Source organism: Lingula anatina, chromosome 6, assembly GCF_051362555.1.
Source record: "Lingula anatina isolate TDL-2025a chromosome 6, LinAna3.0, whole genome shotgun sequence".
Classification (NCBI taxonomy): Eukaryota; Metazoa; Brachiopoda; class Lingulata; order Lingulida; family Lingulidae; genus Lingula; species Lingula anatina.
This window is the reverse complement of record NC_141772.1, coordinates 20,210,874-20,236,359: the sequence shown is the minus strand read 5'-3', so window position 1 is coordinate 20,236,359 and position 25,486 is coordinate 20,210,874. Positions and strand designations below refer to the sequence as shown.

The 25,486-nt window shown below is 38.1% G+C and overlaps 4 protein-coding genes across 4 annotated transcripts; 2 read left to right on the top strand and 2 right to left on the bottom strand.

The window, feature by feature from the left end:
- Positions 1 to 73: 73 nt before the first annotated feature.
- Positions 74 to 8,517, top strand: LOC147761328 (uncharacterized). The gene is made up of 5 exons (XM_087014548.1): positions 74 to 436; positions 5,301 to 5,359; positions 5,903 to 6,062; positions 6,203 to 6,604; positions 6,947 to 8,517. The coding sequence occupies exons 1-4, from the start codon at positions 260 to 262 to the stop codon at positions 6,557 to 6,559; spliced, it is 753 nt and encodes a 250-aa protein (XP_086870674.1). The 5' UTR covers positions 74 to 259; the 3' UTR covers positions 6,560 to 6,604; positions 6,947 to 8,517.
- On the bottom strand, positions 458 to 4,449 carry LOC106160127 (carbohydrate sulfotransferase 11). The gene is made up of 3 exons (XM_013536645.2): positions 3,584 to 4,449; positions 2,672 to 2,778; positions 458 to 2,384 (listed from the first exon to the last, which is right to left on the bottom strand). Exons 1-3 carry the CDS (start codon positions 3,705 to 3,707, stop codon positions 1,425 to 1,427), a joined length of 1,191 nt encoding a protein of 396 aa, XP_013392099.2. The 5' UTR covers positions 3,708 to 4,449; the 3' UTR covers positions 458 to 1,424.
- A 19-nt stretch (positions 8,518 to 8,536) lies between the features above and the next one.
- Positions 8,537 to 24,260, bottom strand: LOC106160967 (protein DD3-3-like). Its single transcript, XM_087014544.1, has 11 exons — positions 24,019 to 24,260; positions 22,752 to 22,805; positions 22,111 to 22,200; positions 21,287 to 21,497; positions 12,596 to 12,712; positions 11,701 to 11,862; positions 11,333 to 11,529; positions 10,560 to 10,802; positions 10,068 to 10,238; positions 9,319 to 9,569; positions 8,537 to 9,080 (listed from the first exon to the last, which is right to left on the bottom strand). The coding sequence occupies exons 1-11, from the start codon at positions 24,087 to 24,089 to the stop codon at positions 8,908 to 8,910; spliced, it is 1,740 nt and encodes a 579-aa protein (XP_086870670.1). The 5' UTR covers positions 24,090 to 24,260; the 3' UTR covers positions 8,537 to 8,907.
- LOC147761327 (uncharacterized) lies at positions 12,952 to 17,125 on the top strand. Its single transcript, XM_087015078.1, has 2 exons — positions 12,952 to 13,583; positions 13,833 to 17,125. Exon 2 carries the CDS (start codon positions 13,931 to 13,933, stop codon positions 17,123 to 17,125), a length of 3,195 nt encoding a protein of 1,064 aa, XP_086871204.1. The 5' UTR covers positions 12,952 to 13,583; positions 13,833 to 13,930.
- Positions 24,261 to 25,486: the final 1,226 nt, after the last annotated feature.

Below are 25,486 nucleotides of genomic sequence, written 5' to 3'. Positions count from 1 at the left end.
TTAACTCTATACATAGTATACACTGTGCATACTGTACATAAATCTTGACACTGAAAACCTGAAATCTGCATCAACAATGAAGCGCCTCATTGTTGCACGTTTACTCCGCTATAACGCTAACGTTGTGACGTCATAAGAACCAATGACGTCATGCACTGCCGCAGTTGCTGTAACGTAATTAGTTACAATAACTGTAGCTTTGGTACACGACCTTCGTGTAGAGTCTCAAGTATTGATATTGTTAAAGGAATAATTTAGTATGGATGAGGTTGAATCGGGTGTGGCCCGAATCGCACGTATTCAGACACGACTTCATAGGGCTGCTGTGCAGGCATTAAATAGCATTCGACGGCGCAGGGGAAGAATTACCGCAAGAGCATCTCCGGCGCAGGCTGTGACCTCAGGCGCAAGTGAAGAGCTGACCTCGTTAGAAACGGTACAATACATCATTTACTTATTATTATTATTATTATTATTATTATTATTATTATTATTATTTAGGGGCGTTCGCACAGCTTCCGACTACAGATGCACACAATGTACCGAAAATTTCAAACTAAAGCCTTGGTTACATTTTGCTTTGCGATACCCATACAGTGTCTGTACACTGCCATTATATCACTTTCGTACGACGACCGTGCAGAGGCAGAGGTGGCCGTACGAAATCGTCCGGATTCGCTCCCTCTGTAGCCTACCCTATTATGTCAATCTGAAACTATTTCCAAAAACGTAAGCCCGGTGTATAACGTGACAGGAATTCCCCATGATAGAGAGTCCCATTTATTTGTACTCGCCCTAGATTTTGACCCACTTAGGTCAGGCTAATCTTAAATTTATAATAGTTAAGAATTTAATAAACGATAAAAATTGGAACAATCAAGACAAAATATGTGACTGAAAATGATTAGTGACCGCAATTCTAAGAAAAATTGTTTTAACCAAACAAACGTTAGCGATGCACCGACACCTGTTTTATTTTACGGTGCCCTTGGCAAATGCAACCTAGGCTTTAGTGAATCGCATAATTTTTACCTGATACGTTTTAACATTGGATAATAGATTTGGATAGATTAGAAATATACGGGTAGACATTGGGCATCTAGAGAAACAGCGAGACTGTCATTAAAACCCCTTAAACAGAAGTATTCCGCACTATTAATTTGTCAGTGGAACCTTTCATGTAAATACTTACTTATCCTTATATCCTTATAGCATCGCTACTTTCACATAAGTGGCCAATTTTATTTATTTTTTTTTTTGATTGGATTAATGAGGGTGACATATATTGTCACATATCTCATGTAAAATGATCTCACGAGTTATATAAGGCATGCACAATGGGAGTAAAACTGCCCCTGAATGTACCACAGTTTATTTTTCTCCAAGGCCAGATAAATGGACTTTGCACCACATTTACCAGTGATTTACTGGATATCGGTAAAATTCGACATTTCAATATCTATGCGATACTGCTGCTGCAGCTGAGCTAATGTAGACTTCGATATGTTATGATAGTAGTCCTGCATTAAAGAGACGGTCCTTAGCTTTCCTTCAGCTTCTTGCGGGAATTTCAGCCCTGGATCGGCATTCAAAATTCTTAATATATTCTCTGCGTCCTCAGCCAAAGTGTCAAAGCTCCCAATGAAGTCATAATCTATTTGACAAGGAAAGCACGCGGTATAGGGAGGCGCCCAATGGGAATTTATCTTGCTGGGATGTTCAATAATATAACGCAAAAATTCATCAAATCGTATGTCTATATTTGGAAATAAATCTGGAATATTTTTCAGGTCGGCCTCAAATGTTTCCCCCGATGGCATCTGGCCTAGTATTTTTTCTTTCTGGCGTTCTATCCTTATCGGAAATCCAGGTTTTAAACCCAAAAAGCGCGACATGACATAGTTACCCACGAGTGACAATATTTCGGGGTGTTCATACGGCTTGTTTTCAATCTTGTTCCTGTACACCGAGAGCAAACGCTCAAGAGGATTTCTAAAAAACATAGCTGTTTTGTAATTTTCCAAAATATGTTTTCTGTCGGCCACTGAATATTGATTCAATGGCTTTATGTATTTCGCTGCCAGATCATAATGGACGTCCTTTGCTTGTACTCTCCTGATGTCATTCGCACTAAGTGCACCCGCCAGCGCAAGCAACGTGCGCTTCCAGTTCGTATTGGCGATTTTCGGGACGTAGCAAAATGCAAACTTTGATTTTTCTACCACCAGTAAGTTACCCAACGAGCCAGCAATGCGGTTCATAAAGTTGGGGTCTCTGCCATCAAGGCTGTAAGAAAGATTAAACTTCCGACAAACGTCTTTAACATGTTGGCGTCTGAATTTGATTTTTTCTCTCCATTGCGTTGGTACATTACTCATGGCCAACTGAAGTAAAAGAGAAACAAGTGCAATAACTGAGAGGAAAAACAAAAATTGACTGATCTTTAATATGTGAATTAATACATGTACACATATAAGTACATATAAAATATTGATTTTATAAATTGAGAAGCGACTACATGTTGGCGGGACAAAAGAAAGGATGAAATTCCTTGTCTGGCGCGCACGTGGTGAGATAATTAAGCTATAAGATTTCCTTCGCTAACCAAACTGCATGCATGGCAGATTAGACACCTCAAATGAAAAAGTAAAATATATCTCGGTTAACTTACTTCACCGGCCACAGTGGCATAGGCGGCGCCGTTCATTCCCGACGCGTTTCCTCGGCTTATAGCTGCAGTAACAAACACGCCGGAAACAGACCGCATGAAATCTTTCTCTGGAACAAAGCAATTCACAATTGTGCAAGAATAGATGGACAGTAATGACTCAAAGGGTGCTTTCCCAGAGATTTAGATCGACCTAACTCCCTGGGGGTTCAGGCTAAATTGCAGTCAGCGGAGCGGACACCATAGTTAATTACCACCTTACAGCTTTTAGTAGGCGGGACAGACGCTTAAGCCGGCCAAGCTGACAGTAATCTAGTGAGACTCCCCACAGGGATAGATCGATCTAAAAATCTATGGAAATGGGATGTAAATGTTTGATAACACAATTATGGGCCGCCTCCGTGTTCTGCTGTTCTATTAACCTACCCGTATAACGTGTACTCGCGTCAGATGTTGGAACATGTAATTTATCATTGCTTATGTTACGATAACGTTAGCAGATAGTTTTTGTTTACGTCGTCTATTTTCTTCATATAGCATACCATGTAAAATAAAATCATGATCACTTTAGATTGTAATTGTAAATACACTGTTTTCAAGACACCAGAGAATCCAGCGAGAGAAGAATTTTAAAACTCGTTTTGTAGATTAAGACTGATAGACCACATAGAGTAATATGGACTACTGACAAAAGCAGGTATCTGCCAACCTAACCAAGAAGTTATAAAGAGATAACTTCTTGATCTAACACAGTGCATACAAGGTTCCGCCATATACCCTTCTACATACGTATCTGCGTACACACAATCGGAATCTCCCTAACGGATTGCTGACAAAACGGAGGCATATACAATGGCCAAATATTGCATCAATTACTCTTAAACATATGAAGTAAAGTCAATCTACATGTGTTACCTGTGGTATCTGTTCTAAAAAGAAAGTAGTTTGCCACGACGTACAGAGTTAACACGGTTACCATCTTCCAGTGACGCAATAAACCACGTAGGTAACATCTCATGTATATCTCCGAAGAACCCATGATACTGGTGAGGTATTTGTAGGCTAGTAATAGGTTACAGCACCATACGCTGTCCTATTGCTTCGACTGCAACAACATAGCGCTTGGTGCCAAAATGTCTGTCCAGAGCAAAGTGCGGTTTTGCAGTCCCCTTGGCACGCACAAAAGTAAGGAATTCATCAACTGCTTTCTTCAGCGATGGCGTCCCTTTGTCTAGTTCGATTCGTTTTTCACATTGATGCCAAGGTCAATGATGTCAGTGCAAAGAAATTATAACTTGCGATATCACGCGATGCGTTCGTATGTGAAGAGTAGCCATCCGCTAGGACAAACATGAACGTTTATGGGGCACTCTGCGCACTGAAAGGTTCGAGCTCAGCTACCGGTTTTGCGAGAATATGGCCGTCAGCTATGTTGATTTGTACGTCAAAACAAGTTTGGGTTTTGCCTAACATTTCATGTAAATATGTTTTTAAAGGTCTCATCGCGATTATATTTGCATACGTTGAACATGAATGCAAAAATTATGGGAAAATTTATTGCTATGCAAAGGTCTAACGCACGTTGTAGGTCTGTAAAGAAACTGGCCTGGAAACTAAGGAAGATGTGTTCATTTTGGTTTTGTAATATTTTATAAACCATACAACACCCTACGAAAGACAGAATGCCTAAGGGCAAGATATCTTATGGTGTGTACATTGTAAGGAGGACAGTGCATGCAAACACTCATAAGTGAACAAAACAAAAAGACCCACAAAAAAAAAAAAAAAAAAAAAAAAAAAAAAAAAAAAAACGAATAACAAAATTTGATAGTTACAACGCAGGCGCCCTAGCTCGGTCAGGTACGTGACTGATATGTCTTCACCCATTTCCAAAAGTCCGGCCATATTTTTTCTACCAAGTCATATTGATCCTCGATCAAAGGGAGCACTTATTCAGAAAGGGTGTCCAAAGTCCAAAGTACGTTTAGCACGGAGATAATTCTTGAATTTTGTCTCTTTGACACACAGCACACGAAGAAAAAAATGTGCACAAAGAAGCAGCATTTCATGACTTTTGTCGCCTACAATTTGCCCATAAAATATAGTTCAAGTGCATGCTGAAGTCATTTATGCCGTCCGATTATACCACTAGAATCGGCGCATTAGTGAGCTCAGCACCGACAGTACGCTCATTATTGGAAAATGAATTTTTTACTAGCTTCACGCATGCAAAATTAAGAACTTTTTAATGATAATTTCTGGTCGACCTATTTGACAGACAACAGGTGTTGGCTTAACACAAGTTATGATTTGTTTCGGTGGAATATCCGGGCCTCGATGTCACGACATTCAACCATTTCTCTGCTAATGCTTCTGGTATCTTCTGACTCACAGATTAAAAAGTAATTAAATATAATGTGTTTACATGCATGCCTTTAGTCAACATTTGACTCACACCGTGACTGTACCTGCAAGAGATGACTCCTACCTAAATAGTTACATTTATAATTCATCACTCAAATATGTGTTGTAATTATTTATTCAGTTGATGTTTCAAGGTTGCGATTTTGTTTATTCTCTGAATGTCACTGAAAACCTTTATTCTATATTTTTCTGTTATTTTATTATTAAGATCAAAGACACTGGCTGCACGAGTGTGGACATTGACGATGCAAGGACTGTGGTTGACCGGTAAGCTTTAATGTTTTGTTTAAATTATATGTATTTAAAATCGTTTTACTTTGTTTACCCTACTCGGAGTGTTGAAAAAGTCCGTAGCACAACTACAACTTGTGCTGTTTTTAACAGAGGTAAACTGTAACCGACTTTTAGGGTGTTTCTTCCGTTTAAGTATTGCAACTTTAATTCTTACTTGTAATTTGATGTTTTAAATCATTCACTATATTTATACCCTTAAAATGCATTTGACAAACACTTATTAAATTATCTTACGAGCACAAACGCAAATTAATTTCAAATGTGCACTTTACATAGTAATTGGTAAAATTATTTTCATTGTTGTTAAAATTTTTATCACTATTAATAATAACGTAAATCGTTCAAAGCGGAATGTATGTGTTTTTCTACCCAAGAGGCAAAGATTTACTTTTTTATTATCATCACACAAAAGACAATAGACAACCTTATTCATTATTCATTATTTTTATTATTACGCATCAAGTCTCCTCTCTACACAAACAATGACAATAGGGCCTTCTATAAACGATATTTTAGGAAAAGTCCGGATTCAAGTACCTCCTCAGAGAGAGCAGCATATTTGAAAACAATTGAAGAATTGAAGGCTTTTGAAGAAAAGACAAGGAAAGAGGAGGAAAAGAAAACGAAATCCAAATGGCAAGCCTTCAAGGCAATATTTTGCTGTTGTGCTTCAAAGGTAGGCTAAAATCCATGTAGGCCTTTGGCCTCGCTAACGAATTCTAATAAAAATCACATTTTGAAGTTTTTAAATAAGTGTGATAAAATTTGTATTGCAATTTGTATATTTTAACTTTTCATCGTGTAACACTTATACAGGTCGAGCCTTCCATCTCAGCAAAGCAGCCTCGGCGTTCAAACGAGCAGAACTACGTTGTTTCACCTGATGCCTCTGCAGAGTCAGAGGACTCGAGAGACGAACGCCTGAATAAGCTTTTCTTGGCAGAGGAGGGTGCGACAGTAGAGCCATCTAGCGCAGCTTCAGACAGCTCCAGCTATGGAAAGGAAGTTGCATTGCGCAAACCTGTGCGCGACAGCAGCATTACTATTAATTTCGTAAATTTCGAAGGCGAAGAATCAGAGGAAGCTGGAAGCAAAGAAGAAGGGGAGATGGAGAATGACGATGGAGGGGCAAAAATCATCTATGTAAAAGAAGCAGATGACGTGAGCGAGTGAATTCATCCCAAAATCGCCTCGTCCAATTTCTTTCACGCCCATAAGGTAATGGATTGTGTAAAACAGGGTCCACAAATGATCTTTTTTCTAATCAGGCTAGTTTTTTTTCTAATTAAGCTTGAGATTTAAGTCAAAGATAGCTATATGTTTGACTATGAATAACCTTTTAAACTTGAATTCTATTTCATTTAGATGAAAAGTCATTTTTAAATAACTTTAAAGTTTTAGTGACACCATATTTGTCATTTTTGAGACACCACTTTCAAAAATGAGTTTAAAGGTGCCACACTTGATTTTTATCTTTAAATAATACCACAAAAACTTGGATTTGTCATTAAATGAGAAAAGGAGATGGGCATGACCACACATTTTAAATTTTGATTCCAGGATGATCTCGAGCAGAGTAATAAATTTGTGATTTAGGCCAAGGGATAGAATTATGGGCCACAGGTGCATCCAAACAGCGTTAAATAGAACTCCTGGGTAGACCAACACCTCCCACGAGAATCCCAAGAGAGTTTTAACCAATCCGCCATGAAAGATACAGAGAAATGGAGAAGGAGAGCGATGATCGTCCAAACCATCTAGTGTGGTAGTTACTGTTGTAGTTTTGCTGACGTATTCTAATAAAAATCACATTTTGAAAAGAGAGTTTTAACCAATCCACCATGGAAAATAGAGAGTGATGGAGAAAGAGAGCGATGAGCGTCCAAGGCATCCAGTATGGGTGATACTGTTGTAGTCTCGCTGACGTATTCCAATAAAAATCACATTTTGAAAAGATAATTTTATCAGTCCACCATGGAAGATAGAGAGGGATGGAGAAAGAGAGCGATGAACGTCCAAACCATCTAGCATGGTAGTTACTGTTGTAGTCTCGCTGACGTATTTTAATAAAGAATCACATGTTGAAAAGAGAGTTTCAACCAATCCACCGTGGAAGATAGAGAGTGATGGAGAAAGAGAGCGATGAGCGTCAAAACCATCTAGCATGGTAGTTACTGTTGTAGTCTCGCTGACGTATTTTGATAAGAATACCATTTTGAAAAGAGAGTTTTAACAAATCCACCATGGAAGCTAGAGAGTAATGGAGGATAAGAGCGATGAGCGTCCAAGCCATCCACAGGGGTAGTGTGGTAGTTACTGTTGTAGTCTCGCTGACGTATTCTAATTTTACATTTTGAAAAGGTTTTAGATATGATAAAATAATATATTGCAATTTGTATTATCTTAACCAATCCACCATGGAAGATAGAGAAGGATAGAAAAAGAGAACGATGAGCGTTCGAACCATGTAGTATGGTAGTTATATACTGTTGTGCGGAAAAAATCTCGCATAAAAACGTCACATACAGAACTTTATGTATCAGCGTACTTGGTACATGTAGGTGACAGCGGAAGAAATGAAATCCATTAAACTGAGCGAGTCAAACCAGTTGTATAGCCATCACCATGGCAACATTTTCGGTGACATTATAGCCCACTTTCTTGATGACGTATACCAGGTCTGTTGTAGTGCCCTATTGTACGATAAAGCACATCTGTTGAAGACTATGCACGGCAAGTAGAAGTGTGTGTTGGGGTGGGTTGGGGTGTGTAATAGGGTTGGCGAACACCCCCCCCTCCCCCCTCACTAAACCCACTTGAGCACGGTTTATTGAAGAAATCGTCATGGAAAAAGATATCACATATTTTTCAATGGCAACGTTGAAAAGCTGAAAAGAGTTTAACTAGTAAATATTGCATGACGTGATGCCTTGACCCACTGTACGTATTTATGTGTATTCTGCGTATTTTCCTGCATGTTTCTTGGCATTCATATGCTATTTAATTGTAAATGAAAGATAATATTTGGAGTATAGTAATGTTTTCCAACCCGCTCACAATGTGTGCGAAATGTGTGTCTGTTTCAAACTTCCTGTAGTATGTACTGTATTGGTATTAAATAAAATGGAACAAAAACGAGTGAGATTTTTTTCTTTATTCAAATCAAATCTTTCGAATGGAAATTGCGAATAGTTCTTGTTGAACTTTTGTTCAATACACATCTTGCCAAACTTTTCTGTGGTAAACAAAAAGTCGATTTTATTTCTCATAAAATACTACTTTTTTTGTTTTTTAATTATTTTTTACAAGTCAACCTCTCCATTCAGAATGTCAATATTCTAAATTTCTGCGAGACTAACAAGTAAGAAATGAGTTCGTAGTATTTCAAATCCATATTTCCCTTTTTTCTTATATTTCCATCAAATTACAATTTAGAATATCAACAAAAATACCATCCTTATTTACCATCTATAATTCATATCAAAAGAAAGAAAGCACTTTCATGCAAGCAAATATTTTATTTATTTTTTTGAAGCGTCACGAACGATGATTCTCCCCTTCTGGCTTCTGTTGGTGAAGGCGTTGTTTCTAGTACACATGTAGTGGAACACGCCCTCCTTAGCGAACTGAAGAGGACCTACGTCATAGTAGGCTTTGGCATTGTCCAGCAGAACCATGCTGCCACTGTATCGGGCTAAAATATATGAAAAAAAATTTTTTCATCTATTTTCATCATACATTGCTCAAAGAAATTTGCATTTTTTTTTTTTTTCAGTTTCGGACCTCTAGCGGTTTGAAGTATAAAAACCCTAAAGTTTTTATATCTTAGATATTATTAAATTCTTAATTATCATGAAATTATTTCAGCATTCAATGTTTAATTTAAAATAGAAACAGCTCAATCGATTCCTATTTTGAGTCAGCGCACTTACGGGGTGCCAACAGCGCCATCTTCTGGAGGACAGCTCTCGTTTCTGTCGATGCCCCGATCAGACGGGTCACGTTATCCAAGTGCATGGGATAGTTAGCTCCATACTGGCCAAGGACATCCAGTCCACCGTAAGCCAGACCGGTCGTTCCTTCTGGGTACACCTTGTTCTTAAGCATGACCATGTTGTTACGGTCAGTTCCCCTTCGGCCATTTCCGGCGTTGTTGTGGGGGTTTCTATCCGACCCTGTCCATCTGGTAAGAAAAAATATCTGTGTAGTCATCATTCATTTATCGGTTTATCTGTTTGTTCTGACGTGGTTTTTTTCTATTCCACTTCCTATTCATTTTTCATTTTATTATAAGCTATCCTAAAACCACAAAATATGATACTGTCTTGTGTAAAACTGACTGGAAAGCACATAAATTGTAAGTACACTATCATGTTATTATCAGTATTGTTTAGAAGTAATTAAACTATGTTGTTTGACTACCCAGGTACTATTTTTTACGTAAATTTAAGTGCGGTTGAGGCAAACGGAGAGAGTTTTGAAAATAATCATCATAATGTCTGTAAAGAATGCTCAAGATCGTCAGTTTCTTATACAAAACTTGGAGCATATATCACGTTGCACTGCGAATTAAACTGTCCAATTGCTTTTTTTTTTAATAATTGTTACCTTTACTTGGCAACAACTGAGCTCGTGTGAGCCACACGTTATGTTGTGATATATAAAGATACAGCCAACTTACTGAACATGTACATAGTCGTTAGTGTTTATCTCCAAGGTGTTGGGGACAAAGTCGTACTCCACTGCTGGGTACACCTGTTGGTTGTTCCCGCGTTTTCCCCTCACGTTCAAATTGTGGATAGTGGCATCTTTCAGATCGGCGGGTCTCTGCCTAATTTCAAACACATGGGACCTACGAAAAAACAAATAAATTAAAAATTCACCATTCATTAATTAATAATTACATTTACTTTATCTTTGCTTGTTATTTTCTGGTTATTTTCATTGAGAACGCTGACTGGTATGTTTTTTTTTCTACTGCCACCAATGATAGTCATGTAAATTTACGTACCATTTACTGATAATTTTATTTCCTCATTATTTGATATGTGACGCACTGTATGGTAACGTTCATTTATAATGTTACAGAGACGAATACAAGCACATCATTCGTGATACTTTGTCATATCAGCAGCATGATTTTTTCAGAATACTATTTTAGTGGAAAGCCCACCTGTCCTGGAAAGTGCGACCAAACTGAGCCGTGTTGATGGCCAATGTAAGCTTCACATCGAGGCCCGGAAACATCTGAACATCCGGGTTATTCTTGAAGACATAGCCGCGTGCTTCAGCAGTTTCCTTGTTGGGAAGTTTGAAGGTCTTTGAAAGGTCAATTTTGGAACCGTCTGTGTCGCTATCAGTGTTGGAAGACGCGTCTGTGTTCCATGAGTCGAAATCGTTGGTAGAAATGTTGTATCTGCAAAATTAATAATAATAATAATAATAATAATAATATTAATAATAATATTTATTATTATTATTATTATTATTAAGAATTCCTTTAAATTGTCCTGAAAAAAAAAACGCATCAACGCTATGCACAAATAAATAATATATAATATATAACACTTAAAATTCTAAAACATATCAACAGACTTCCAATTGCATATTCCAAATTCTCAGTCAAGGCGAATTTGATTACCTATTACACAAATGACAATTGCGGTTATAAAAGATTCTGTTTTCACATTCATTGAGTAATACTGATCGACGTGGCAAGAGCCACAGTTACAATAATAGTTTCTTCAATTGCAAAACAGCAGCTTAAAGCTGCTTTTTTTAAAAAAGAATTAGACTACAAAAATACTGGAATGCACCATTTTAGTCGATGTTTTGTAGAAACTACCTGTAGATGTACTATATGCTAAATCTCTTTTATTTGCCGGATATAATATTTGTAGAGTAGATTATTTCATGTAATTTTTAATTATTGGACAAGCTAATTACCTCATCCGTAAGACGCATTTCTCATGAGCAATACCCTCCGGAATTACCCAATCGTATGTATTGAAATTTCCTCCAATCCCGTTGCCGTTGTGGTTGTCACGTGACCAGGGGGCCTTGATACACTTTGGCGGCGGAATGTCGTGAGCGGGAAATTCAGTCCAATTTGCACTTACTGGCTGTCTGAATATTTCGAAATTCTAAAATACAAGGAAAGATAATAAATTGCAAATGACTGTACAGTGTAGATCAAACATGAAAGAAAATTAATATAAAATAGGCTTGTAAATTGTTTTGTTTCAAATGTATTTCATAAGTAGCTTTCTTGAGCTTCCCTCAATTTTGCCTCCTGGCATATGAATGGCACTTACCTCACAATCCTCTTTATTGTCAGGAATGATAAAAAGAGGCCAGCGATAAAATCGATTCAGCTTGTTTCTGTCGACGACACACCCCCACCTGGACTTCACGTTGTTGCTCTCTTTTTGGTAATAGTCGCAGCGTTCAACGTTATTAGTCATGACGACGATGTCCTTAAGGAGAGTTAAATATCATAATTATATTAAAACAAGAGAACATTGACGGCCCCGGGGGGGGGGGGGGGAGGCAGTGGACCAGGTGTTCCTCCCCTCCTTAGCTTATGAGATACCCCTTGTTTTCCCAACAAAAAGGAAAAGGAATAATATGAAAATCGAGACAAAGCTAAGATAACTGGTACTGAAATCCAGCCGTTGTCGCAATGAGGGCATCACTGCCTACACTCTGCCAGGGGTTCTCTCTCGTAACGCAACTGGACAAAAGACCCGTATGGGATTCAAGGTGTTCAAGGTGGAGAGCGTTGTTCATCTAAGGGACCATTCCCTATCGTAGTAGCAGGATCGATCTAGTTCCGAGGGGATTTTCGCTAAATCGCATTCAATTTAAGCGTGCACGAAAGTTAATTACAGCCAGCAGCTTCAGTAGGCGTGGTAGATAAATAAGCCGCTTAAACTGAATGCAAATTAGCGATAATCCGCTTTGTGTTAAATCGATCGTGCTGGTACGATAGGGTTAGAGGAATGCAGTCTAATATTGACATGGCTGTAGAGACGACTGAAGAGACCCCTGGTGGAGAGTAACCACATTATAAAGGACCTGAGTCACCAGTATAGGCGATTTAAGGTCTCGAATTTGGTTCTATTTGAACAACAAAGCTAGGACATATTGAATTAAACACGAGTACAACTAGTTTAGCCCAATATGCAAATAACCTCGATGTATACGTACCTTCCAAGGGGAATGGTACCAATAGGGATAGTAGTCTCTCTCTTCTGGGCATTCGTAACCGCTTTTGGTGCCGCCATTATTCTGTCGAGTGAATCTAGCATCGTTGAACCTAAGATTCTTTAGTAAAAAAAAAAGAATCTTACATTACTTTGGATGTTTAAAATTCATAACCACGTCTGGTGTGAGCTGTATTATTCCTTGAATATCCACTGCAGCATGTACTTCAACATTGCATGCGCATGAGTTCATGTCAATATTTCGTGAACGTTTTTCAGACGACACATACATTTTTTGGGACCAAGACTTTCGGTACTTAAGCTGACGAAGCAATTAAAGCATTAACGTACGTATCTATTGATAGTTAAAATATTCTTATGCGAAATTTTATGAAGCACATTAAATTATGTCAAAAAAAATCGTGATGCTTTGCATTCGTGCGACATGCAAGAAAAAAATACAAAGGGTGAAAGTTTTGCACGCGAAAGCGATATTGAATAATGTATCGGTAGACGGGGTATGCAAGAAAATGAGAGAAGGAACATATTCTTGCCTCACATGATGGCAAAATTATTTTTAATGAAAAGAAAAAAAAACGCGCGTTACTGCATCCAGGATAAATACAAGCGCATGCTGTAACTGCAGCCAGTAATGTTAGTTAGTGATTGCGATAGATGCTCTCACAAGATTGCGACGGAAGTATGCATTTTTTTGTTTGCGTTTATTTTACTACGCGGGAAATAAGTTCTGCACGAAGATAGCTTACTTTACTTATGTTTTACACTTTGTGATTGTGTTTCTTTAAATTATTATTGTCTTTTGGTTTTCATTATTTACATTTTTGCAGTTAAACATATATATATTTTTTACATTGTTAAAACGCAGTCATTTTTGTTCTTCCGGTACTATTTTTTTTGTTATAAGATGTCCGAAACCATGTGGTTTCATGCAAAAGAGCGCTTCACATTTAACAGATATTTCTTAAGTCAAGGTAATTTATTCTATCTTTTTTATTATATAACAATAGTTAAAGGCTAATAATTTAAAATGCAAAAGTAATAATAATGTCCAAATCTAGAAGTAAGTCTTATAACTTAAGTGTGTAAGCGAAAGCGTGTAAGCGAAAGCCCTTATTAGAAAAACTGTATAACAAGTTAATGAGTATACTTAGATTGTAACGCAACGAAAGGTAAAACAATAACGAACGAAGCCTAAGTACTATATTTGTTTATTATTACAGGATTACAGTAAAGGGTATAGACATCAACGTTTTCACTGTTAAACTAATGGAGATCATGACTTGTATTTACGGAAGAATAAAAAGAATACAACTGCAATATGAGCCTCCGTTATAGTGAAAACGAGTCAACCAATTCCCTAACGAAGAAAAGAACTGTAACGATGACAGAAAAGGGAAAGGAATATTCTGTTGAGATACAAGGTAAAAGATGTAAGCGACTCTTTGGAGAACTGTCAAAAATTATGGAACGGTGCAATGCCATAATTAAAGAAGGTGGCAGCAAGACATTACTCAGAGAAGAATATGCAGAATGGTTGCAGAATTGTGACCAATATTTTGAAATTGAAGATAATTTGTTGAAATTACAAAGCCATTCTGACTCAGCAGTTATTGATGAGCCTCGCAGAAAAATATTATTGGAATTCAAGAGAATTATGGAGCAGAATTTATCATCAGTTACTGAGCACACTGAAGACTCTAAATCAGTCAGTACCAGATCAAGAACCAGTTCTCGTGGCTCCTCAACGTCAAGTCTTTTGAAATTGGAGGAAGCACAGAAACAAGCCGAGTTGAGCATTCGTGCATCAGCCATGAAAGTCAAGCAGGAATTGGAGCGAGCAAGGTTAGAATTGAAATTTAAAGAGGAGGATTTAGAAATGCAGACTAGTTTACGTGTATCTCAGGCTAAAATTGATGCTTTAAATGAGTTTGACAAGATACACATGCCCTCAGCTTCCCTGCCTGTGACTACAGCTGTTTACACGCCTGAGGTTTCCGTGCCTGTGTCTGCAGCTGCCACAACACCTGAGGTTCCCGTGCCTGTGACTGCAGCTGTGCGCGTGCCCTCAGTTTCCCTGCCTGTGACTACAGCTGTTTATACGCCCGAGGTTTCCGTGCCTGTGACTGCAACTGTCTCATCATCAGAGGTTCCCGTGTCTGTGACTGCAGTTGCTTCAACATCAGAGGTTCCCGTGTCAGCATCTACAGCTATTCATGCACATATGTTGTCCGTGCCTGCGACTACAGCTGCTTATACACCCGAGGTTTCTGTGCCTGTGACTACAACTGTCTTACCACCAGAGGTTCCCCTGTCAGCGACTACAGCTGTTTATACATCAGAGGTTCCCGTGTCAGCGACTACGGCTGTTCATGCACATGTGATGTCCGTGCCTGCGACTGCATCTGTCTATACTCCAGCTGCTTCCCTACCTGTGACTGCAGCTGTGCGTGTACCCTCAGTTTCCCTGTCTGCACCTGATGTTTCCGTGCCCATAGCTACAACTGCACACATGCATGCAGTCTCTACGCCTATGGCCACAACTGATCACACGCCAGCAGTTTCCCTCGATGGTTTAACAGAAGCTCTTCAACAGAGTTTGTCTTTAGGACGCCTACCTGTTCCAGAACCAAAGGTATTTGCAGGTAATCCATTGCTGTTTCCTGAATGGAAGAACTCCTTCTCTGTCTTAATTGGAAGGAAAGCCCTCAATGCTACTGAGAAACTCTTTTTTCTTAGGAAGTATACAGCAGGGCCTGCTGCTAAAATGATTCAGGGAGCTTTCTTAAGAACAGATGAAGCAGCATTTGATGATGCCTGGAGAAAGCTGAACGAAAGGTTTGGAGATGAGTTCCTGATACAGAAGTCTTTCAGAGAAAAGCTAGATAAATGGCCAAAGATTCCAGAAAAAGATGGAAATGCACTCAGAGACTACTCAGACTTTCTGAATGCTGTATGTGATGCCATGCCGCACGTCAAGGGACTCACAGTTTTGAACGATTATAGTGAAAACAGGAAAATGGTTAACAAGCTACCACAGTTTGTATCACACAGATGGAATCGTCAAGTGACAAGGTCTATGAAGACTGAAGGCTACCCCTCCTTTCGTGACTTTTGTGCTTTCCTGTCAGAAGAATCAGAAGTGGCTTGCAATCCCATTACCTCTCCATTGGTGAACAAGGTGCATGATACGGTCAGAGCTCTAAATGTTAATGCTGGTGTAGCAGAGAAAAAATTGTGCACATATTGTGAGAAAGAAGGTCATTATATCTCTAGATGTCATGACTTTGGCGCTTTAACGATATCCAAGAAAAGGGAGTTTGTGGTGAAAAAGAATTTGTGCTTTGGATGTTTAGGACAGGGACACAGAAACAGTGACTGCAGAAGAAAACATGTATGTGGTACCTGTAAGGGCAAGCATCCAACCTGCATGCACGAAGAACGGCAGCCACCTACCAGCAGAGAAACCCAAAGCGTAAATTCTCTCAAAGTCAATCAGCATCACCGTCAGAGTAGCACTACCATGATAGTGCCTGTTTGGGTGTCTACACAGGAAAATCCAGAACATGAGGTGTTGACCTATGCACTTTTAGATACACAGAGTGACACTACATTTTTATTAGAAGATACGGCTGCTGCTTTAAATGCTGAAACAGAGCATGCCACACTTAGTTTATCAACAATGTCAAGTCAAAAGTCCCTCATAGACAGCAAGAAAATCAGAAGATTGCGAGTAAGAGGATTCAAGTCTACTGAGACATTGGAGATTGATCAAGCATTCACTAGGGAGTTTATACCAGCTGACAGAACACAAATTCCTACGAGAAAAACTGTATCAGACTGGCAACATCTAAAGCCTCTTTTGAACAAGATTCCTCCCCTACAGACTTGTGATGTGGGTTTACTCATTGGTTTTAATTGTCCACAAGCATTGCTACCTAGAGAGACCCTAGTTGGTGGAAATAGCGAGCCATATGCAGTGCAGACTATACTTGGGTGGAGTATTGTTGGTTGCTCTTCAAGAGATAACTTAGCTTCAGTTTGTCACCGTGTGACGACAAAGGAGGTGTTTCCTTGTATGCCAAGAGACGTTATTAATGCCTTAGAAAAGGATTTTGTTCACGACAAGACCGAAGTTGAGATGTCTCAAGAAGATTTGCAGTTTTTGAGAGTACAAGAAACCAATATACAGCAGTTGAATAATGGTCACATTCAGATGCCATTGCCATTCAGAAGACGACCAGCTCTCCCTGATAACAAGTCCCAGGCACTCCAACGCCTTGATCATCTGAGACGCAAGTTTGAGCGAGATCCAAGTTATCGTGAATCGTACACGAGCATGGTGCAAGGTATTATAGACCGAGGTGAGGCTGAAGAAGCTCCAGATGATACCATTAAAGGAGAAGTATGGTACTTGCCACATCATGGAGTTTATCATCCACAGAAAGGAAAACTTCGTGTGGTATTTGATTGCTCTGCAACTTACAAACAAACTTACTTAATCAACATTTACTAAGTGGTCCCGACTTAACAAGTAGCCTTCTAGGAGTTTTGATTAGATTTAGAGAACACCCAGTGGCAGTAGCATGTGATATTGAAAAAATGTTTCATCAATTCCTAGTGCAAGATAACGACAGAAATTACCTGCGATTTCTGTGGTGGAAAAATGGTGACATTACCAAGGAGCCAACGGTATTCAGGATGAAAGTACATCTTTTTGGGGCTACTTCATCGCCTGGTTGTGCCAATTTTGGTTTGAAATATCTTGCTAAAAGTTATGAGAATGAATACCCATTGGCAGCAGAATTTATTAAGCATCACTTCTATGTTGATGATGGTTTGACCAGCTCTGATGACGCAGATACCGCCATTCAGATTATCGATCAGGCAAGGAAATTGTGTGCCAGTGGAGGCATACGATTGCACAAGTTCTTGTCCAATAGCAGGGAGGTATTAGAAACGGTCCCAGAGTCTGAGCGTGCTACAGAGGTGAATGGTGTGGATTTGAATAAAGACAGATTGCCAGTTTCCACTGCATTGGGATTACAGTGGAATGTAGAAGATGATGTTTTTCAGTACAGAGCTTTTACCAGTGAAGTCAAGGCAAAAACACGCAGGGGAGTGCTATCTACAGTGGCATCCGTGTATGATCCTCAAGGCTTTCTATCCCCATTTATTCTTATTGGGAAGCAGATATTGCAACAAATGTGTAAAGAGAATTCTGCATGGGATGAAGAACTTTCCAATGATCTTATGCCACAGTGGGAAAAATGGTCTGAAGAATTGAAGGATATTCAAACTATCAAGGTGGCCCGGTGTTTTATACCAAAGAACTTTGGAACAGTAACGCGAAGAGAACTTCATCATTTCTCTGATGCGAGTTTATCTGGATATGGACAATGTTCTTATATACGACTTGTGAACGAGAAAAACGAAGTACATTGTTCTCTTGTCATGTCAAAGGCCAGAGTAACTCCATTGAAGGTTATCACCCTACCAAGATTGGAGCTCAATGCTGCAGTAGTCTCTCTCAAAATGAGCAAAGTTCTTGAATCTGAGATGACAGAGAAGTACCGTCATTATTTTTGGACAGATTCAAGGATTGTGCTAGGTTACATAAACAATGACACACGCAGATTTAAAATATATGTAGCCAACAGAGTAGAGTTGATCAAAGAAGCAACTTCCCCACAGCAATGGCACTATGTAAGAAGTGAAGACAACCCTGCAGATCACGCATCAAGAGGTTTGTCAGTGGAGAAGTTGAGAGACTCCACCTGGTTTACAGGACCAAGATTTCTTTGGAATCCTGATTTAGAGATGGCTGACATGCCCCACAATGATGTACAGTTACCAGAAATGGACCCAGAGATCAAAATGTCTTCTGTAAGGAGTACACAGACAGTAGAAAAGAAATCCATGATAGAAAGACTCGAGAAATTTTCAGATTGGTCTAGAGCAGTCAGAGCAATTGCAAGGCTCAAAAGAAGAGCAAGAGGTATCAAAAATGCAAGTCTCACTTCAGAAGAGGAAAGGCAAGAAACGACCACATTCTTGATAAAATTAGCTCAAGAACAGAAGTTCGAGGGAAAACCTCCTAGTTCAACATTGAACCCCTTTAAAGACAATAAAGGAGTAATTCGTGTGGGAGGAAGGCTAGGACAATCAAGTTTTGCCTTTTCTGTTCAGCATCCAGTAATATTATCCAAGGATAGCTATGTTTCAAAATTGATTGTATCTCATTTTCATAAACGCATTGGTCATATGGGCCGTGGTATGACTCTAAATGAAGTCAGAGCCAATGGATTTTGGATCCTTGCTGGAGGGAAGCTGACATCTGAAATTATTCACAGATGTGTTACATGCAGGAAAATGAGAAAACCAGTGGAAGAGCAGAAAATGGCAGATTTGCCTTCTGATCGTGTGGAAGCATCATGTCCATTTGAATATAGTGCCATGGATTGCTTTGGTCCTTTCATTGTGAAACAGAATAGGAAGGAGTTCAAACGCTATGGTCTGTTATTTACCTGTTTATGTTCTAGAGCAGTGCATGTTGAAATGCTGGACGACATGTCATCAGATGCGTTTATAAATGCTCTTAGATGTTTCATTTCTATTAGAGGAAAAGTTCGCCAGATCAGATCAGATCAAGGGAGCAATTTTGTAGGTGCAAAGAATGAATTCACAGCTGCATTAAAGGAAATGGATGCTCAGAAGGTAGCTTGTTACCTAGCCAATCAAGATTGTGATTTTCTTATGAATGCACCTCATTCTAGTCATGTTGGTGGAGTATGGGAGCGACAGATTCGTACTATAAGGAATGTATTAGCAGGAGTGATTAATCTCTGCCCAGGTAGATTGGATGATTCATCTTTACGCACACTGTTTTATGAAGCAATGGCAATCGTAAACAGCCGTCCTCTATCAATAGCCAATATCAATGATCCTGAGTGTGCAGAGCCCCTGACACCTAATCACATTCTTACAATGAAATCCAGTGTGCCACTACCACCCCCAGGAAATTTTGTTTCTCAGGACATGTATCTCAGGAAAAGATGGAGAAGAGTTCAGTTTCTCACACAACAGTTCTGGAGCAGATGGAGGAAAGAGTATCTTCAGAATCTTAACAAGAGACAGTGCTGGACAAGATGTAAGAGAAATATCACAGTGGGAGATATTGTTCTTGTTGTGGAACCTAATGTAGCGCGAAACAGTTGGTCACTAGGCAGAGTGGTTGAATGTATTCCCAGCAAGGATAAATTAGTGCGCAAGGCCAAGATTTGTGTAGGAACTGATGACTTAAATTCACTGGGAAAACGCGAAACCAAGCCAGTTATTTTAGAAAGACCAATTCAGAAGTTAGTGCTTTTGATTGAAAGTTGTTAGTACTCTCTGAATGTAATTAGGACTGTAAGTGAGTGAGTTGCTCAATGACTAACTGTTTAAAACTGGTAGTTAAGTTTGAATGTTGATGTTGTGAGTTTTATTGTTTAAGGTAGGATATAGATTTTTTGGATTCATTCCCACTGTTTAAGTTGGTAACTTAGATCATGAGTCCTTTAAAAAATGTAATTTCATTTTTAGTTCTCAGTCTTCACGGTGACTTGGAAAATAGACAAAGCTAGTTTCACAATAGGTCTAGGGTGTGAACGGTGAGTTATGGGTGTAAGAAAGTATGTCAGTGTACTATATTAAGGTGACATGTGGATTTACCTTAAGCAACAAGTTATAAAGGAAATTAAGGTAGAACATATAACCTTTACATGCAGCGGTTAATGTATTGATAGCAAATAGTGTTTATTTTGTGTTTATCATTTACTCCTTGATCTTTGAATCCAGTTTTACATTGGAAATGATTTTTTTTTTTTTTTTTTTTTTTTTTTGGTATTATATTTAATTTAATGCACTCTTAATGTTGTTAAAAATCTTAGATAGATTTTGGGGGGGTGTGTAACTGCAGCCAGTAATGTTAGTTAGTGATTGCGATAGATGCTCTCACAAGATTGCGACGGAAGTATGCATTTTTTTGTTTGCGTTTATTTTACTACGCGGGAAATAAGTTCTGCACGAAGATAGCTTACTTTACTTATGTTTTACACTTTGTGATTGTGTTTCTTTAAATTATTATTGTCTTTTGGTTTTCATTATTTACATTTTTGCAGTTAAACATATATATATTTTTTACATTGTTAAAACGCAGTCATTTTTGTTCTTCCGGTACTATTTTTTTTGTTATAAGATGTCCGAAACCATGTGGTTTCATGCAAAAGAGCGCTTCACATTTAACAGATATTTCTTAAGTCAAGGTAATTTATTCTATCTTTTTTATTATATAACAATAGTTAAAGGCTAATAATTTAAAATGCAAAAGTAATAATAATGTCCAAATCTAGAAGTAAGTCTTATAACTTAAGTGTGTAAGCGAAAGCGTGTAAGCGAAAGCCCTTATTAGAAAAACTGTATAACAAGTTAATGAGTATACTTAGATTGTAACGCAACGAAAGGTAAAACAATAACGAACGAAGCCTAAGTACTATATTTGTTTATTATTACAGGATTACAGTAAAGGGTATAGACATCAACGTTTTCACTGTTAAACTAATGGAGATCATGACTTGTATTTACGGAAGAATAAAAAGAATACAACTGCAATATGAGCCTCCGTTATACATGCTACCTGATCCGCTAAGAAAAGCCCTTTGTTTCTTTGCCTAGTGCGACAGTACAAATAGTGGTTCCATTCCTCATGCATTCCAAAACCAGGATTTAGGTCCTGGTTGTCAACAATTGAAAAAGACGTTGCCCCGTCTCTGATCTTGTCATCACACATGTACTGCAATATAAGCTCGCAGTTAGCGTTCTGGTCCGCGCAGCTGTGCTGGTTAGCCCTGAGTATGATAGAAAGAAGAATAAGTGAGACAATTTCGTTGTTGATAATTAAAATAATGATACTCAAACTGCTTCTACTACTAAGAATGATGAAACTTTGTTAAATACAACACATTATTTGCTACATCCAATGACTTGTATAAGGATCAATTAATTTAGTTGAAATCAAAATTGCATACGTGCTTTTGGTTTAAACTTAAGTATAAATGTCATCGATGTTTGAAGTAAAATTGACTTTTAATCATAAAAACACCAAATACTTCAGAAGTTTATTAGAATTTAAGTGAAGTGCTCTCAACTTTGATCTTTTCATCAACAGATGGAATGAAAAATATCTCTATGGTATATATCATCGGTATATATCAAAACAATAAAATATTATCTTTATTAAGCTTCTGGCCCGATGAACGGACAATAGAAATAAGTAACTTCATGAAAACGGATAGAAAAATAGCGTCGTGAACAATGGATAAAACACAACATAGGCCTGTGAACAACGGACGAAAGAAAAAATGCCGTAATTATCCAAAGAAAATATGCTAGTAAAAGAAAAAACGGCGGATGTCCGTGTCCCTTCATCTGTTAGTGAGGTTAAGAAAAAAAACAACGTACCACTCTATGCTAAGTGTAGATCCCTCGTAGTAGTACATAGGGTCTCCCACATTGTATCCACCGCGGTTGTTATTTTGGGAATCGAACAACCTGAAAAGATTATAGACAAAATAAAACTGTTTATTTACTATTTATTAAATTATGATTTTCATCTTTATTCTTTCATAGACCATAAGCTTGATCTCTCAAGCACTTTTAAGTGTGAAATATGCAAAATAAACAAAATAGATTTTAATAGATTAAAATCTATTTTGTTTATTCTGCATATCTTCTCTGACACTTTAACAATGGCGGATACAGCAGGCCATGTTCAACGCCCCTTCCCCCCCCCCCTCCCGCACACACACACTCCTTGGCTTTGAGGTTACCCCTTCTCCCTGGGAAAAATGCAATTAAACAAGCATAATGAGACAAAACCAAGCGCATTTCCATCTCTGGTCCTATATTTCACAGTAAAATTACTTTTGTGGGCTATTTTTAATTAGATGCGTTTTCCTCGAAAAACATGTGCCCCCTCCAGTGTATTTCTATGCAAACAGATGATTCTGGATGTGACAGGGTTAATTATTTTTCTCGTTTCGACAGAATAATGATAACCATTTTATTATAAAAAATAATTCTTTTGCAAAAATAACTGTTACCTTTTGTTATTTCTCACATCCCGGGTAAACCAATTGAGCCTATTATTACTTCCCCTGGAAAGAATAAATAAACATTTATACATGCTGCGTGTGTGTGTGTGTGTGTGTGTGTGTGTGTGTGTGCGCGCGTGTTTGTGTGTGTAAATTTGGATATGGATGTAAATATGTGTTTGCGTCACTCACAATAACGGCCTCTTCGGTTTTTTTATATTTTAAAACTTTTTTCTTATTTTTATACTTTTTTGCTACAGTATATAAATGCTTAACCCTCAATGTACATATCTCATTAAATTGAACATCACGCCCAACATCCAATACACACGTAAACCTATTATTCAAAATTGAGCGAAAGTCGGAAAACATTTAGTGACACTCTAGACATTTCAAGGATCAGAAAGTACATGACAGAAGGCACAAAGAGTTATAATGCCTCAAATCAACCAACAGCCTGCATTCAAACGCCCTACAGCACATTATCAACCCAATGACGCACTTGGGTGCCTGTGTAAAGAACGACATAAAGGAGCAAAAGTTATTAAAATGGATTCTATTACAGAAAGATTTAAGCTCTTCTGGGCTTTGTACTCCGTGTCACGATTCTAATGCGCACGCAAATCTAAATCCTTATCTCGAGACTCATCTATAAGTTACCTAAGGAGACTAACATCATGCTCAATTTTTATGCCTGTTTGAATATTAATTATAAGTACACCTGCACCTGCGAAAACGTCGTGAATTGGAGGACTGGTCGGAGGACTGATAAAGTTACATTATTTCTTGTGACTTACCAGATACGACATACCAGATGATACGGAGTAACAGTACTATCTGTTAAAGCAATGTCAAACACAAAATAGCAAAATAGAAATAACAGACAAAATAATATTTTCTATAGCGCTCGGAGTGATAAAGAAATGGTGCAAAGATGTGTTTCTACATGTGTAACACACGACAATATAATGATGGTAATTACAACTGATTGATTTCTGAAAATATTGCACTTCTCGTGCGTCTTAGCGATACTTACATAAATATGAATATGGAAACATAAAACGATAGAGATATTTAAAGAGAATCGTTTTCATTCTTGTTGCTGTTAGTAACTTTAATCACAATTTGTACTTGTTGCAAATGTCTAAGTTTTTAGATTAGAGTTATCAGTAGTTATCTAATTGAATGGAATATTGCACTCGTTCTAATCACAAGAATGTCGAAACTTGTACCTAAGACCAATAATAATATGCACCTGATATAATTACTGCCTTACCTTGGATTAGTGATGTATAAATCACCACGTGTTAAAGCTACACAACACAAGAGGAATCCCAGCGTCTTCATGCTTCTTGATCAGTCAACGTGACGATCAATTTTAAAGGTTACGAAATTGACCCAGTTGGTCCATTTAAGTAGTTCACATCACTCCCGCATTTCTTCTTCGCAAGGAAATCTAGTCCATCGCGGTTATTGAATATTCAGATGATCTTCATTTATTATGTTTTGGACAGTCCTGATCACTGATGGTTCTCCTTCGCAAAGAAAACAAGTGCACCGGGGCACTTTTTATTAAAAGACGTCCAATCAAGAAGACGGTTTTCTTTCGGCTAGATTGTGATTTTTACCAGAGGCGACTCGGTTGATCCCTTGATCGGAATGAAATGAGAAACGTTACACTGTCTTTTGCAGATGTGGGTCTTATCTTAAGACCAATTGATTGTACGCATTTAAAGAACTTCGACAAATAGACTTTATTTGACAATTGTTGTTTGTTTTTTGGCCTCCGTGATGGCCAAAGTAATATCAGACATTCCTTTCGATTGTCAAAGAACAATGCAGATTGATTTCCCAGGGTATTTTTCTTTTTCAGACATCTTAATTTAAAAATTGGGTTTTCAATTTTAGCGGAGTCTTCGAGCTAAGACGCTTGTCACGAGGCTTCTTATAATGAGACAAAAACAATTTAGGCGTTTTGGGCTGGACACTAAAACAGCACTCCCCAATATCCAAATCTCATAACTGGACAAAATACAAGTATCTCAAATATACATCTTCAAAAATAAAAATAAAAATAATAACGGAATTTTCAAGTTAGACAGGTATTCAGCAGGGAATAAAGTGATGCCGGATTTTTATTAAATATAATTCTTTAAATATTTATTCTAATATAGCTTTAATTTATTGCGCTGTTCTGGGTTGACCTTTGCGCTAGTGCAGTGTCCTCTACTTCCCTACAGCATGAAACAAATCATCAGCCATGAAGGTTACTCATTACGGTTGACCAGAGAGCTGGAATTTTTCACTTTCACCTCGCCAACACCTGCTTGTTCTGTCTTCAAAGTACTCTCTTTCATAGGTTATCAATCTCCTCATTCTTTCTGATAAGCACCGTGGGCGACCAGTTTAACCTTGGGTGAATAAACGTTTTATCTATCCAAGACTTATCAGCATCTCGCTTTGGTCTTTTCTATTTCACACCCCTTACACTGACGGCTCACCGAATCGCTTCAAAAGTAAACCCAGCATCTGTGCTACTTGATACAGTATGTTGTCACTCAACGCACATATTATTTTAAGTGTAATGTCTCAGAGGCGAAGAAGGGTCCCAAAACATATAGATCACGAAAAAAACTACTAATTTTAAAAAAATCGTAGATCGCGTCATGCAGAAAATACATGCATAGTGTACAATATTTGTACACTGTTGGCCGATAATATGCGATGCTTATTTTTCTAATTTC

Coding starts and splice junctions, on each gene's coding strand:
- LOC147761328 (XM_087014548.1), top strand. CDS start 260: ATGGATGAGGTTGAATCGGGTGTGGCCCGAATCGCACGTATTCAGACA. Junction 437..5,300: donor AGCTGACCTCGTTAGAAACG/GTACAATACATC, acceptor TTTATTATTAAG/ATCAAAGACACTGGCTGCAC. Junction 5,360..5,902: donor GCAAGGACTGTGGTTGACCG/GTAAGCTTTAAT, acceptor ACGATATTTTAG/GAAAAGTCCGGATTCAAGTA.
- LOC106160127 (XM_013536645.2), bottom strand. CDS start 3,707: ATGGGTTCTTCGGAGATATACATGAGATGTTACCTACGTGGTTTATTG. Junction 2,779..3,583: donor TTTTAGAACAGATACCACAG/GTAACACATGTA, acceptor GCTTTGTTCCAG/AGAAAGATTTCATGCGGTCT. Junction 2,385..2,671: donor ATGCCACTGTGGCCGGTGAA/GTAAGTTAACCG, acceptor CTTTTACTTCAG/TTGGCCATGAGTAATGTACC.
- LOC147761327 (XM_087015078.1), top strand. CDS start 13,931: ATGAGCCTCCGTTATAGTGAAAACGAGTCAACCAATTCCCTAACGAAG.
- LOC106160967 (XM_087014544.1), bottom strand. CDS start 24,089: ATGAAGACGCTGGGATTCCTCTTGTGTTGTGTAGCTTTAACACGTGGT. Junction 22,806..24,018: donor TTATACATCACTAATCCAAG/GTAAGGCAGTAA, acceptor TATTCTTTCCAG/GGGAAGTAATAATAGGCTCA. Junction 10,239..10,559: donor GGTCGCACTTTCCAGGACAG/GTGGGCTTTCCA, acceptor GTTTTTTCGTAG/GTCCCATGTGTTTGAAATTA.